The sequence below is a fragment of the Hyperolius riggenbachi genome, chromosome 10, assembly GCF_040937935.1.
Source record: "Hyperolius riggenbachi isolate aHypRig1 chromosome 10, aHypRig1.pri, whole genome shotgun sequence".
NCBI lineage: Eukaryota > Metazoa > Chordata > Amphibia > Anura > Hyperoliidae > Hyperolius > Hyperolius riggenbachi.
The window spans coordinates 50,741,077-50,754,919 of NC_090655.1; the positions used below are offsets into that span (position 1 = coordinate 50,741,077).

The 13,843-nt window shown below is 48.3% G+C and overlaps 1 protein-coding gene across 2 annotated transcripts in view; it reads left to right on the forward strand.

The window, feature by feature from the left end:
* USP5 (ubiquitin specific peptidase 5) overlaps window positions 1-13,539 on the forward strand; it is a 46,922-nt gene extending 33,383 nt beyond the window's left edge. For both annotated transcript variants that reach the window (XM_068258507.1, XM_068258508.1), the window contains exons 16-20: window positions 7,016-7,159; window positions 7,281-7,426; window positions 9,364-9,520; window positions 12,642-12,726; window positions 13,079-13,539. In XM_068258507.1, the coding sequence (XP_068114608.1) occupies window positions 7,016-7,159; window positions 7,281-7,426; window positions 9,364-9,520; window positions 12,642-12,726; window positions 13,079-13,172 (626 nt within the window). In that variant the 3' untranslated portion in view covers window positions 13,173-13,539. The remainder of the gene's footprint in view (window positions 1-7,015; window positions 7,160-7,280; window positions 7,427-9,363; window positions 9,521-12,641; window positions 12,727-13,078) is intronic.
* The last annotated feature ends 304 nt before the right edge of the window (window positions 13,540-13,843 follow it).

Below are 13,843 nucleotides of genomic sequence, written 5' to 3' on the forward strand. Positions count from 1 at the left end.
CTGATGCTGTGAAACCCAAAGGCCTCGATTCATAAAGCATTACCTGATGCGTAATGCTGAAAACAGCAGACTTTCCCGACCACTTAGAAATGTGTCAATTCATAAAGGCTGTTACCGCATGAGAAGCTGACATTACCGACCAGGGAGATAAATTACCGACTTGGCTGTAGTTACCTCCAACATGTCAGTAAATTGTCAGCAAATGTCAATTCATAAAGCCTGCAACAAGTGGTAAGCCTGACCATAGTTACTGACATCTCTGGTGAGGCGTTAAAGAGTAACTGTTAGCCCCAAAAATGAAATTTAAATCTCTATTGCAATGTTTTATTTACTATTTAAGTGAGCCAAAAAGGCAATGCAGAAGTTAAAAATCAATCTATTTTTTTTTGAATATGTAGCCTTTTCCCCAAGCTCCGGACGCAAAGCCGCATATCAGATACTGATGAGCATGCAGAGCATGCCTATGTCTGCCCGACCCCCCTCTCCCCCCCAGGACCAGGTGCCGATATATTCGCACCACAAACAGCTGACCGCTCTGACACGGAGAGAGAGCGGGAGCACTTCCAGCGCCGCCACCGCAGAGCAGCCGCCGCTGAGTCACATGTGAGAGAATCACATGTGAGAGAGATGCACGGCGGCGGCTGCTCTGCGGTGGCGGGGGGGTGGGGGAGCACTTCCAGCGCCGCCCCCGCAGTGCAGCCGCCGCCGTGCATCTCTCTCACATGTGATTCTCTCACATGTGACTCAGCGGCGGCTGCTCTGCGGTGGCGGCGCTGGAAGTGCTCCCGCTCTCTCTCCGTGTCAGAGCGGTCAGCTGTTTGTGGTGCGAATATATCGGCACCTGGTCCTGGGGGGGAGAGGGGGGTCGGGCAGACATAGGCATGCTCTGCATGCTCATCAGTATCTGATATGCGGCTTTGCGTCCGGAGCTTGGGGAAAAGGCTACATATTCAAAAAAAAAATAGATTGATTTTTAACTTCTGCATTGCCTTTTTGGCTCACTTAAATAGTAAATAAAACATTGCAATAGAGATTTAAATTTCATTTTTGGGGCTAACAGTTACTCTTTAACAAGTTACGGACACCTCTGATGAATGCAAAGTGCAGAGAGCCGAAGTCTGTTTGAGTCATCTGTGGAGAGAACCAGAGAGCCGTCTGTGTGAGTCATTTGAGCAGGCAGGGAAAGTCTGTGCGAGTCACCTGTCTGAGTCATTTGTGGAGTCATTTGTGCAGGACAAAAGAGAATCGCCACACTGCTCTACTCTACCGCTCAATGGGCTCGGTAATTTACCGACCTTCAAAGGCAGCTGGGGAAATCTTTATGAATTAGCACACAGACTGGGAGAATACAGAGTGCGGTATTTTCCGGACAAGATTTTTTTTATCGCACTGCTTTGTATGAATCGAGGCCAAAGCCTTTTCAGTGCTGCTGAGTAGATTTTTAGTCTGGAGGTTCACTTTAAAGTACATCTGAAGTGAATGCAAGTATTAAAAAATAACTTGCTCAATATCTGCTTGCTGCCTTTAGGGTCCCTCCTTTTTCTTTTTTCTGGTCTGCTCTATTTTACTAATCGACAGCCCATGTAGTCAAATAAAATTGGCTGGAAGCACTCATGGCTGTGCAAGAGTGCATAGACACTGAGCATGTGCGAGTTTAGGACCGTGCATGCCCAGTAAAAAGAAGCGCTCTTACCCGATGAGAGCTTCTTTCCAGTAGGCGTTTGTGAGTTCAAAATCGTGCATGCCCATGGAAGGAAACATTCATGCTTATTGTCTTTCCTTTGGGCACTTCCTTTTTACTGGCCATGCACGGTTCAGGAATCACACATTCCAGTGTCTATGCACTCTTGCATGGCCACAAGTACTTTCAGCTAAAAGGATTTGACTGTATGGGCAGTCGAATAATAAAGTAGAGCAGAATGGGAAATTGGAGGGACTTGGAAAGCAACGAGCAGTGGTAAGACCTATAAGGTGTCTATGTGGCTTATGGCACTCTATCTTACTGAAAGAGACTAACATAAAAACCCTATGGGGGATACTTGCTTCGGGAGGGGGAAGCCTCAGTGTCCCAATGAGGCTTCCCTGTCCTCTGTAGTTTGGGGAATCCAGCGCTGGCTCAGCCGAAAGTCCCTCGACAAATCCTGACAAGTGGTTCGCCTGCGCAGGCAATATTTACCTACCGCAATCCAGTGCAGACGGAGTAGCGGCTCTTCGTTCGTCCCAAGGCGGAAATAGCCGAGCCCGATCGATCCATTATACTGCGCAGGCGCAAAAGACTCGCGCCTGCGCAGTGGAGCGAATACGATCGGGCAAGGCTATTTCCGCCTTGGCCCGACTTAAGAGCTGCTGCTGCGCAGTAGAAACCACTGCTTTACCTCCCACCCAAAGGGAAGTGCTGGAGGCCAAGTTGGCAAACTGTAGTGAAGACAGGATGAAGTCCGCACACTCCCAGGTTTAAAAGTCCAAAAGAGTTATATTCACAGATCACAGGTACAGGAAAACAGCTGACATTTTTTGGACCAAATGTCCTTACTCCTAGCCTTACAAAAACTGACATCATGACAAGACCTATATATACTCCAAGCACTACCCAAAAGGGATTTGTCTAAAAGAGCACTTCAGACAATTAGGATTTAAAGGCACAGTAGTCATTAGACTTGTGTAAGATCAAATAGTATATCAAATTTAGGTCCCACCTTGCATTTAAACCCTGGAGGTTTAAATGCGAGATGGGACCTAAATTTTATATACTGATATATTTTTAGATTATCTTAAATTTTTTTGTATCAACATTTTGTAATAAAAGCTTTAAGTGTTTTTGTAACTATTTGATCTTACTCAAGTCTAATGGGCCTTTAAAGAGAACCCAAGGCGAGGTTCTAACAATGAAATCCCCATACAGAGGCTGGGTCTGCCTAAAGAGCCCAGCCTCTGTTGCTATTTAGATTCCCCCTAAGCCCCCCCCCCCCCCCTGCGCTCAGCGAGACCCCATCATTCGTTAAGTCCTAATTGTCTGAAGTGCTCTTTTACACACCCTTCTTGGGTGGTGCTTGGAGTATATATATGTCTTGTCATGATGTCAGTTTTTGTAAGGCTAGGAGTGAGGACATTTGGTCCGAAACATGTCAGTCGGTTTCCTGTACCTGTGATCTGTGAATTAAAACTCTTTTGGACTTTTAAACCTGGGAGTGTGCGGACTTCATCCTATCTTCACTACAGGTAAATATTGACCTCGATGCTGTTCAGGTGGGTCGCAGCGCTGGATTGCCACAACAGCGTAGGACGAGGAAAACCTCATTAGGATCCAGAGACTTCCCCCTCCCGAGGTAAGTATCCCCCAGAAGGGGTTTTTATGTTACAGGTTTTCTTGAAGTTTATTATTGTTGCCTCTTGCTTCTTAAAACTAATACTTTCTTTTAATGGAAGAACATGGGCTAGGTCAGGTGTGTCATACTCAAATGCAAAGTGGGCCAAAATTGAAAACTAGGACCAAGTTGCGGGCCAACCACAGTGCCTAGTAGCGTCGCCCTTCCTTATAAAATGCCTTGGTGTCCAGTGCCCCCCCCACCTCTCTCTTATACAGTTCCCTAGTGTCTAATGGCCCCCTTCCCTCCCCTATACAGTTCCCTGGTGTCCCCTTCCCTCCACTATACATTTTCCTGATGTCTAGTGGCCCCCCTCCCCTATACATTTCCCTAGTGTCTAATTGCCCCCTTCCCTCCCCTATACAGGTCCCTGCTGTCTAGTGCTTTCCTCATCCCACCTCTATATGGCTTCCCTGGTGATCTAGGGCTTCACCTCCAGTATCGCTTCCCTTGAGTGGGGAAACCACTTGCGGGGAAAAATGTGATGCCTCTGTGGGCCAAATTTGGCCTGCTGGCTAGAGTTTGACATGTATGGGCTAGGTAAACATTGGCTGCAGGAAGTAAAGGGGACAGCTTTTGGAGCAAAGCTAACAAACGCTGTATTACCACCCTTTCGCCGGTATGGTTGTTTTGAAATGTAAATTCACCTTTGGGATAATTACTAGTGCTGGTGTTCGAATTCGTCACCATGTGGCTCAGAACCTGAACAGCCGCATTCAGCACTTTTTCAGCACCGGACAGCAGGACGGGGTGCGTTTCATTTAGCTCTTATACTTCCTGAATCCAAGCTGGAAGGAAGTAGTATCTAAATGGAACACGCCCAATCCTCCTGTCCGGTGCTGAATACGGCTGTTTGGGTTCTGAGCCACGTGGTGCTGATAGTAGTTACCATGAAGGCCTAGGGAACGTCCAAGAAATGCTCAGAGAAGTTACATGCGTTGCCTGACAGATGCATTGAGATGCTGATAAAACGTCAAGCATGTTGGTTTGTGTGAATGATCCGTAGTCTTTCTTTTTGCTGGAGTCACCCTGTCTCTTTCCTGGTATGACAGGGCGACACTGGTGTTTTTCCAGTAGTGTGAGCCCAGCCTTAGAGAAGCACTGTAAAGGTTACTTGCCACTTCAGTGCTTTCCATATGAAATACACAGTGATTTCTGCATGACTGTTTAGGGTGCATCTCAGCAGTGCATTTCATGTGATGCAAAAGTCATTCCCACTTGTTGCTCACGTGAGGTCTCATATATGTGTGTCTACACATGACTGAACGATCTATGTGTAACATGCTCTTTACAGAAGGGAGCTGTCCTCTTGCACTCTGTGTGCTTGTAGATTTTAGCCAGGATCTCTGAACCTTGTGTCTGGGTTTGAAGGCTCCCCATGTGCAGTCCAGAGTATAGCAAAAGTACTTGCAGACATCTTTTTATTATCCATGCTTACAAAGATCCTTCCCATCCAAATTCATTCTGTAGCAGAACAATGACCCCAAGCAGAGACACAAACATGAAAGGCATGGGAAAAAACAGGGCACCCTGGTGGAGATGGTATGGTCCTCGCAGAGCCTCTATCTCACCATTATTTAATCGTTCTGGGAATTACACAAAGATCCAGAAGCTACTGAGACAGCCCGGATCTTCAGAACTGTCATTGAATCCAGGTGTTTAACAAGCTACCTGCTAAAGGTCCATCAAAGGTGCAAGGGTGTATTGATGGTGTTAAGGGCAAAGGGTAGGTACACCAAATATTGGTTTTTATTTGTTTATTTTTTACTGTTTATCCCTTTATGGGTAATCTATTAATATTATTCATTACACTGGCCCCAATTCATAAAGGGCTGTGTGTGTAAAACAAAACAAAATCATGTTAAAATACCACATTCTACCGCACTGGTCGGGACCCTGTGAAAGATCTAGGCTGCGCTCCTCTGCAGATATAAGCATGGCCGTTCTGCACCCCCGAGAACATGGCAATCCTCATGCCTAAAATGGACCGTGACCCCAATCTTCAGGGACTTGCCTGATTTCTTGGGGGGAGGGGGGTCCGCACTCGACAGAGGAACCATAGGACGGTGGGGGAAACCTCAATGGGATCTAGAGGCTTCCCTCTTCTTAGTTAAAGAGAACCTGAGATGGCATAAAAGGAAGAAATTTTAACTACCTGGGGCTTCCTCCAGTCCCTTTCAGGCTGATTGTTCCCTAGCCATCCTTCTGTGCCACCTGGATCCTCTGTAATTTGCCCTGGAAAATCCTCCAGTCAACGCAGTCCGGCCGCACGCTTTCCCTTGGCCAGGAGCATTCTGTGCCTGCGCAGTACGCTCCTGGCCACGGGAGCATGATGGGGGCGTGGCCAGGCCGCTCATGCGTAGTAAGCCCTGGACCAGTGGACTTTCTGATGCAAATTGCAGAGGATCCAGGTGGCACAGAAGGATGGCGAGGGACTGATCAGCCTGAAAGGGGCTGGTAGAAGCCCCAGGTATGTAAAATGTCTTCCTTTTATGCCATCTCCGGTTCTTTAAAGAAAACCTGTAACAAAAAAAAAAACCTCCCCTGGGAGGTACTCCACTCGGGTGGGGGAAGCCTCCGGATCCTATTGAGGCTTGCCCCGTCCTCCTCGGTCCCATGGCGGCAGCGATAAAGCTCCCTGAACAGCGGGGGATTTAAATATTTACCTTCTTGGCTCCAGCGCAGTATCGGCTCGGAGATGGGCGGAAATAGCCGATCGCTGTCGGACCGCTCTACTGAGCAGGCGCAAGTCGCCTGCGCAGTAGAGCGGACCCGACAGAGATCAGCTATTTCCGCCTATCTCTGTGCGGAGAGCCGCAACAGTGCCCCCGCTGGAACCAGAAAGGTAAATAAATCGGCGCTTATCAACGCTTGTCGAGGGAGTATTGCCGGGTACTTCGTGGGAGCCAGTGCTGGACTGCCTGCAGGTACAGTGGTGGGGGAAGCCTCATCGGGACCCTGAGGCTTCCCCCTCCCGAGGTGAGTACCCCCCCCCAGTTTCATAAACGAGCTGTTGGATCTTTTTGGAAGGATTGTGCTGCAACCCCATTGGTACTTGGCTGAATCTGAAGCACGTTCTTATGACCCACATCTTTTGAATGCTGCCCAATTCCTTTTTGGTTGCTTGTCTTTTTAACCCAAGGTTCTCTCGGGTCTTCCCTGTATGCAGTCAGCTGTGCTTTGTCGGGCTTCGCTGTTACCATGGGCCATAGGGATAGATCACTTACTGGAGATGTCTGTGTCACATCTTCATTTATATAATGTCCCCACTGTCCATAGCATTGGAACACAAGCATGTTGCAATTATATAGTAGAAAAGTATCCTCTCTGGACAGAGATCATCCCCTCCTTTGCGTTATATTAGTTACCGTGTTACCTCAGAGCATGACGACGGATAGAAAGATTACGTGTTGCGTGTTACTATGGTAACCAGTTTGCTGTGTAGCATGTGTGATGTGCTGTCTATACATGACCCTTGCATGGGTGTATAGGGGGAGGGGGGTCTGCCTGTGGGCTCCCTGCTCCTCTTGTCCTGAAATCTTTATTCTGATCTATAGGTGGCCCCTGGGGGCCCTGACATCACCTCTCCATAAATACCATGCATTACTCTTTTGCTTTGTGTCACTCCAATCTCTTCCTTTCCATCACAGCTCCCATGTTAGATGAGTCGGTGGTCACACAGCTGGTAGAGATGGGATTCCCGGTGGAGGCCTGCCGCAAGGCTGTATATTACACAGGAAACAGCGGGGCGGAAGCAGCCATGACATGGGTGATGTCACATATGGACGATCCAGGTAACAGACTGGGCGGACCTTTCTCAGAGCAGATGATTGGTCTAATGTCCATCAGTGTGTTAATTGAGATCAGTGTTTACTTCAGTAAGACTTGACTGTTCAATTCTTAATTTCCCCCCAGACTTTGCTCAGCCACTGGTGTTATCTGGTGTCAGTGCTCCATCATCAGTCCCCACAGGAGGGGACCCTCCTTCAGAGGAGCACATAGCAACTATTATCTCCATGGGCTTCTCTCAAGAGCAAGCAGTGAGAGCACTGCGATCTACGGTGAGTCCACTGCTCTGGTGTTTCCCATACTTTTTCCTCTAACTCCTGCACTCTCTGTTCTTTCCGTCCCTGTTCACTAGACGTATCATGCCTGCCCTCTATAATTCCTAGCCTGATCATCTTGTTCTTTTTATACTTGCTATCACTATTCCCTTTACTTTCCACTCCCGTTCATTATATTTCCTGTCTCTGTTCTCCAGGCGTCCAGCACCTGTTCTCCATCTCTGTTACCTGCCCCATTTTCTATACCCTTCTGCCACTGATGTCAATATTTCTCTCTCCCCCCCCCCCCCCCCCCCCCCCCCCCCCCGATCCTTAAAACTTCTTCAACCCTGCCTCTACACTTTCTGATCCTTTTCGCTATACTTACCACCTCTGTCCTCCATACTTCCTGCCCCATCCTCTGTACTTCTCGCCCCTGTCCTCCATACTTCCTGTCCCATGCTCTGTATTTCTCACCCCTGCTTTCCATACTTCTTGCCCCATCCTCTGTACTTCTCGCCCCTGTCCTCCATACTTCCTGCCCCATCCTCTGTACTTCTCCCCTGGCTTCCATACTTCCTGCCCCATCCTCTGTACTTCTTGCCCATGTCTTCCATACTTCCTGTCCCATCCTCTGTACTTCTCACCCCTGTACTCCATACTTCCTGTCCCATCCTCTATACTTATTGCCCATGTCTTCCATACTTCCTGTCCCATCCTCTGTACTTCTAGCCCCTGTCCTCCATACTTCCTGCCAGATCCTCTGTACTTCTTGCCCCTGTCTCCCATACTTCCTGGCCCAGCCTCTGTATTTCTCACTCCTGCCTTCCATACTTTCTGCCCATCCTCCGTACTTCACCCAGCTTCCATACTTCGTGTCCCATCCTCTGTACTTCTCTCCCCCAGCTTCCATTCTTCCTGCCCCATCCTCTGTACTTCTTCACCCTGTCCTCCATACTTCCTGCCTTATCCTCTGTACTTCTCGCCCCTGTCTTCCATACTTCCTGACCCATCCTCTGTATTTCTCCCCCCGACTTTCATACTTCCTGACCCATCCTCTGTATTTCTCCCCCCGACTTTCATACTTCCTGACCCATCCTCTGTATTTCTCCCCCCGACTTTCATACTTCCTGACCCATCCTCTGTATTTCTCCCCCCGACTTTCATACTTCCTGACCCATCCTCTGTATTTCTTGCCCATGTCTTCCATACTTCCTGCCCCATCCTCTGTACTTCTCACCCCTGTCCTCTATACTTCTTGTCCCATACTCCGTACTTCTCACTCCTGTCCTCTATACTTCCAGTCCTATCCTCTGTACTTCTTCCCCCGTGTCTTCCATACTTCCTGTCCCATACTCTGTACTTCTCGCCCCTGTCTTCTATACTTCCTGCCCATCCTCTCACCACTTGGGAACAATCTGCCAATTCTATGGGCATGTTCACATTCCTGTGTTGCAACGGATCTACAATGCATTTTTGTACGATGTATGCAAAATGCACTTGTTCCAAATTAATTTACCATGCTATGAAATACATGATACATTTGTAGTTGGATAAAACCATCTCTACTCCTGTAATTGAGAGTTTTAGTTCTCAGCTAAATAACCAACTTACATTGGTTTCAGTTTCTCCCCTTAATTCTCACTCTTCCACAGCATCCTCTCTTTTCCCACATCGTTCTTCCCAATTTCTCCCCCTGGTTTCCTACTCTCCCTGTCTCTCTCCCCCCCCCCCCCCCTTTATTTCTGCTGCTCTCCTTCCCTCTGTTTTCTCCTTTGCATCTCTCCCTTCTCTTCTTGCCCTCTTCTCTCTTTGCTTACTTTTGTCTTCCTAACCATCTCTCTACTGCCATGCACCCTCCCCTCGCTCCCTTTATCATCCCTACCTTCCTCCTTTCTGCTCCTTCCTTTCACCCAACAGTTTCCTTTCCAGTTATTCTGTCTATATTTCCATAGAACAACAGTCTGGAGCGAGCTGTGGATTGGATCTTCTCTCATATTGATGATTTGGATGCTGAAGCTGCCATGGACCTATCAGAGGGTCGCTCCGCTGCTGAATCTGTGTCAGAGAGCCTCCCAGCAGCTGGACCACGCGTTAAAGATGGAAATGGCCGTGAGTGTACACTATGCATTATCTTCTGCTACTGACAGCCTCTGCATTACACTGTGCCTTGTCCTCTGCTACTGACAGCCTCTGCATTACACTATGCCTTGTCCTCTGCTACTGACAGCCTCTGCATTACACTGTGCCTAGTCCTCTGCTACTGACAGCCTCTGCATTACACTGTGCCTTGTCCTCTGCTACTGACAGCCTCTGCATTACACTATGCCTTGTCCTCTGCTACTGACAGCCTCTGCATTACACTGTGCCTAGTCCTCTGCTACTGACAGCCTCTGCATTACACTGTGCCTTGTCCTCTGCTACTGACAGCCTCTGCATTACACTATGCCTTGTCCTCTGCTACTGACAGCCTCTGCATTATACTGTGCCTTGTCCTCTGCTACTGACAGCCTCTGCATTACACTGTGCCTTGTCCTCTGCTACTGACAGCCTCTGCATTACACTATGCCTTGTCCTCTGCTACTGACAGCCTCTGCATTACACTATGCCTTGTCCTCTGCTACTGTCAGCCTCTGCATTACACTATGCCTTGTCCTCTGCTACTGACAGCCTCTGCATTATACTGTGCCTTGTCCTCTGCTACTGTCAGCCTCTGCATTACACTATGCCTTGTCCTCTGCTACTGACAGCCTCTGCATTATACTGTGCCTTGTCCTCTGCTACTGACAGCCTCTGCATTACACTGTGCCTTGTCCTCTGCTACTGACAGCCTCTGCATTACACTATGCCTTGTCCTCTGCTACTGACAGCCTCTGCATTACACTATGCCTTGTCCTCTGCTACTGACAGCCTCTGCATTACACTGTGCCTTGTCCTCTGCTACTGACAGCCTCTGCATTACACTATGCCTTGTCCTCTGCTACTGACAGCCTCTGCATTACACTGTGCCTTGTCCTCTGCTACTGACAGCCTCTGCATTACACTATGCCTTGTCCTCTGCTACTGACAGCCTCTGCATTACTCCATGCCTTGTCCTCTGCTACTGACGGCCTCTGCATTACACTGTGCCTAGTCCTCTGCTACTGACAGCCTCTGCATTACTCCATGTCGTGTCCTCTGCTACTGACAGCCTCTGCATTACACTGTGCCTAGTTCTCTGCTACTGACAGCCTCTGCATTACACTGTGCCTAGTCCTCTGCTACTGACAGCCTCTGCATTACTCCATGTCTTGTCCTCTGCTACTGACAGCCTCTGCATTACTCCATGCCTTGTCCTCTGCTACTGACAGCCTCTGCATTACACTATGCCTTGTCCTCTGCTACTGACAGCCGCTGCATTACACTGTGCCTTGTCCTCTGCTACTGACAGCCTCTGCATTACACTGTGCCTTGTCTTCTGCTACTGACAGCCTCTGCATTATACTGTGCCTTGTCCTCTGCTACTGACAGCCTCTGCATTATTCCATGTCTTGTCCTCTGCTACTGACAGCCTCTGCATTACACTATGCCTTGTCCTCTGCTACTGACAGCCTCTGCATTACACTATGCCTTGTCCTCTGCTACTGACAGCCTCTGCATTACACTGTGCCTTGTCTTCTGCTACTGACAGCCTCTGCATTATACTGTGCCTTGTCCTCTGCTACTGACAGCCTCTGCATTACTCCATGTCTTGTCCTCTGCTACTGACAGCCTCTGCATTACACTGTGCCTTGTCCTCTGCTACTGACAGCCTCTGCATTACTCCATGTCGTGTCCTCTGCTACTGACAGCCTCTGCATTACACTATGCCTTGTCCTCTGCTACTGACAGCCTCTGCATTACACTATGCCTTGTCCTCTGCTACTGACAACCTCTGCATTACACTATGCCTTGTCCTCTGCTACTGACAGCCTCTGCATTACACTGTGCCTTGTCCTCTGCTACTGACAGCCTCTGCATTACACTGTGCCTTGTCCTCTGCTACTGACAGCCTCTGCATTACACTATGCCTTGTCCTCTGCTACTGACAGCCTCTGCATTACTCCATGCCTTGTCCTCTGCTACTGACGGCCTCTGCATTATACTGTGCCTAGTCCTCTGCTACTGACAGCCTCTGCATTACTCCATGTCGTGTCCTCTGCTACTGACAGCCTCTGCATTACACTGTGCCTAGTTCTCTGCTACTGACAGCCTCTGCATTACACTGTGCCTAGTCCTCTGCTACTGACAGCCTCTGCATTACTCCATGTCTTGTCCTCTGCTACTGACAGCCTCTGCATTACTCCATGCCTTGTCCTCTGCTACTGACAGCCTCTGCATTACACTATGCCTTGTCCTCTGCTACTGACAGCCTCTGCATTACACTATGCCTTGTCCTCTGCTACTGACAGCCTCTGCATTACACTATGCCTTGTCCTCTGCTACTGACAGCCTCTGCATTACACTATGCCTTGTCCTCTGCTACTGACAGCCTCTGCATTACACTGTGCCTTGTCTTCTGCTACTGACAGCCACTGCATTATACTGTGCCTTGTCCTCTGCTACTGACAGCCTCTGCATTACTCCATGTCTTGTCCTCTGCTACTGACAGCCTCTGCATTACACTATGCCTTGTCCTCTGCTACTGACAGCCTCTGCATTACTCCATGTCTTGGCCTCTGCTACTGACAGCCTCTGCATTACACTGTGCCTTGTCCTCTGCTACTGACAGCCTCTGCATTACTCCATGTCGTGTCCTCTGCTACTGACAGCCTCTGCATTACACTATGCCTTGTCCTCTGCTACTGACAGCCTCTGCATTACACTATGCCTTGTCCTCTGCTACTGACAACCTCTGCATTACACTATGCCTTGTCCTCTGCTACTGACAGCCTCTGCATTACACTGTGCCTTGTCCTCTGCTACTGACAGCCTCTGCATTACACTGTGCCTTGTCCTCTGCTACTGACAGCCTCTGCATTACACTGTGCCTTGTCTTCCACATATGCAGCGATATCTTACTATCCACTTGCTACAATATCTTTATTTTTATCCCTGTTGAAAAGGAGATCTGATGATCTGATTCTAGTGTGTGTTTGTGTGTCCGCTTTTGTTTCTCTGGTGACAGACGGGTTCTGATAATCACATCCTACTGTGTTTGTGTGGGTTTCCTCGTTAATATTCCTCTTTTTTTTCCCCCTTTGTGTATTGGCAGGATATGAGCTGTTTGCCTTTGTAAGTCACATGGGCACGTCTACCATGTGCGGCCATTACGTCTGTCATATAAAGAAGGAGGGCAGGTAAGCTGGTACTCTGAGTCATTGGTTAACTCAAACTTCCCAATTGGATGGCAGTAGTTTTTTTTTTTTTTCCCCCAATTGAATGGGCCTCCCAAGCCAGTGCCCTGGCTTCAGAACTATGTTACTCCACCCTGCAGCCCCAGCCTTCTCATATCTTCTCCTCTAGCCTGAGTTGCAGCTCAGATATTGTTAGTCTTGCATGCTTATTCATGAAATAGTGAAGATTAGGGTTGAATATGCTAAATTTGTGAACTAGTAGCTAATAAGGAAATAGTAAATTATGGCATCTCCCATATAGCTGTCATGACACGTGCTCTACAGCAGTTTCACTTTGCCTCTGTCTCCTCCCCAGGTGGGTGATCTACAACGACCAAAAGGTTTGTGCATCTGAGAAGCCTCCAAAAGACCTGGGTTACATCTACTTCTACCAGCGTGTGCAGAGCTAATCTTCCCCCACCATACATGTATTACAGCCCTGGATCTTCCTCCTCGAGGGAGATGGGGGTGGAGGGGGAGGTGGCTTCCGCAAGGCTTGGGGGTGGCTGCTTTCATGATTAATTTCAGCAAGACGTTCTTTTCTCAAGAGCTTCTGGTGTCTCCAACCCGTTGCTGCACTTTCCCCGAAACCTACAGCGGTGAATTGCTCTGACCGATGGGTAGTCGTCTGGTTCTGCACTGGGATTGGACTGGAAATGCACTGAGGGCTGGATTGTGCGTGATCTGATTGGCTGTAGAAGATGCTCTGACTGTATTAGGCTGATATGTGTGTTCCCACATCCCGTGTGAATAAAGTTTGTTTTTTTTCTCCCTCAACACTGATCACATGACTTATTTATTTATGTATAGGTATTGGTGCACATACAGTAGTTTGCAAAAGTATTCGGCCCCCTTGGAATTTTCCACATTTTGTCATATTACTGCCATAAACATGAATCAATTTTATTGGAATTCCATGTGAAAGACCAATACAAAGTGGTGTACACGTGAGAAGTGGAACGAAAATCATACATGATTCCAAACAATTTTTTTTACAAATAACTGCAAAGTGGGGTGTGCGTAATTATTCAGCCCCCTTTGGAGTGCAGTCAGTTGCCCATAGACATTGCATGATTAGTGC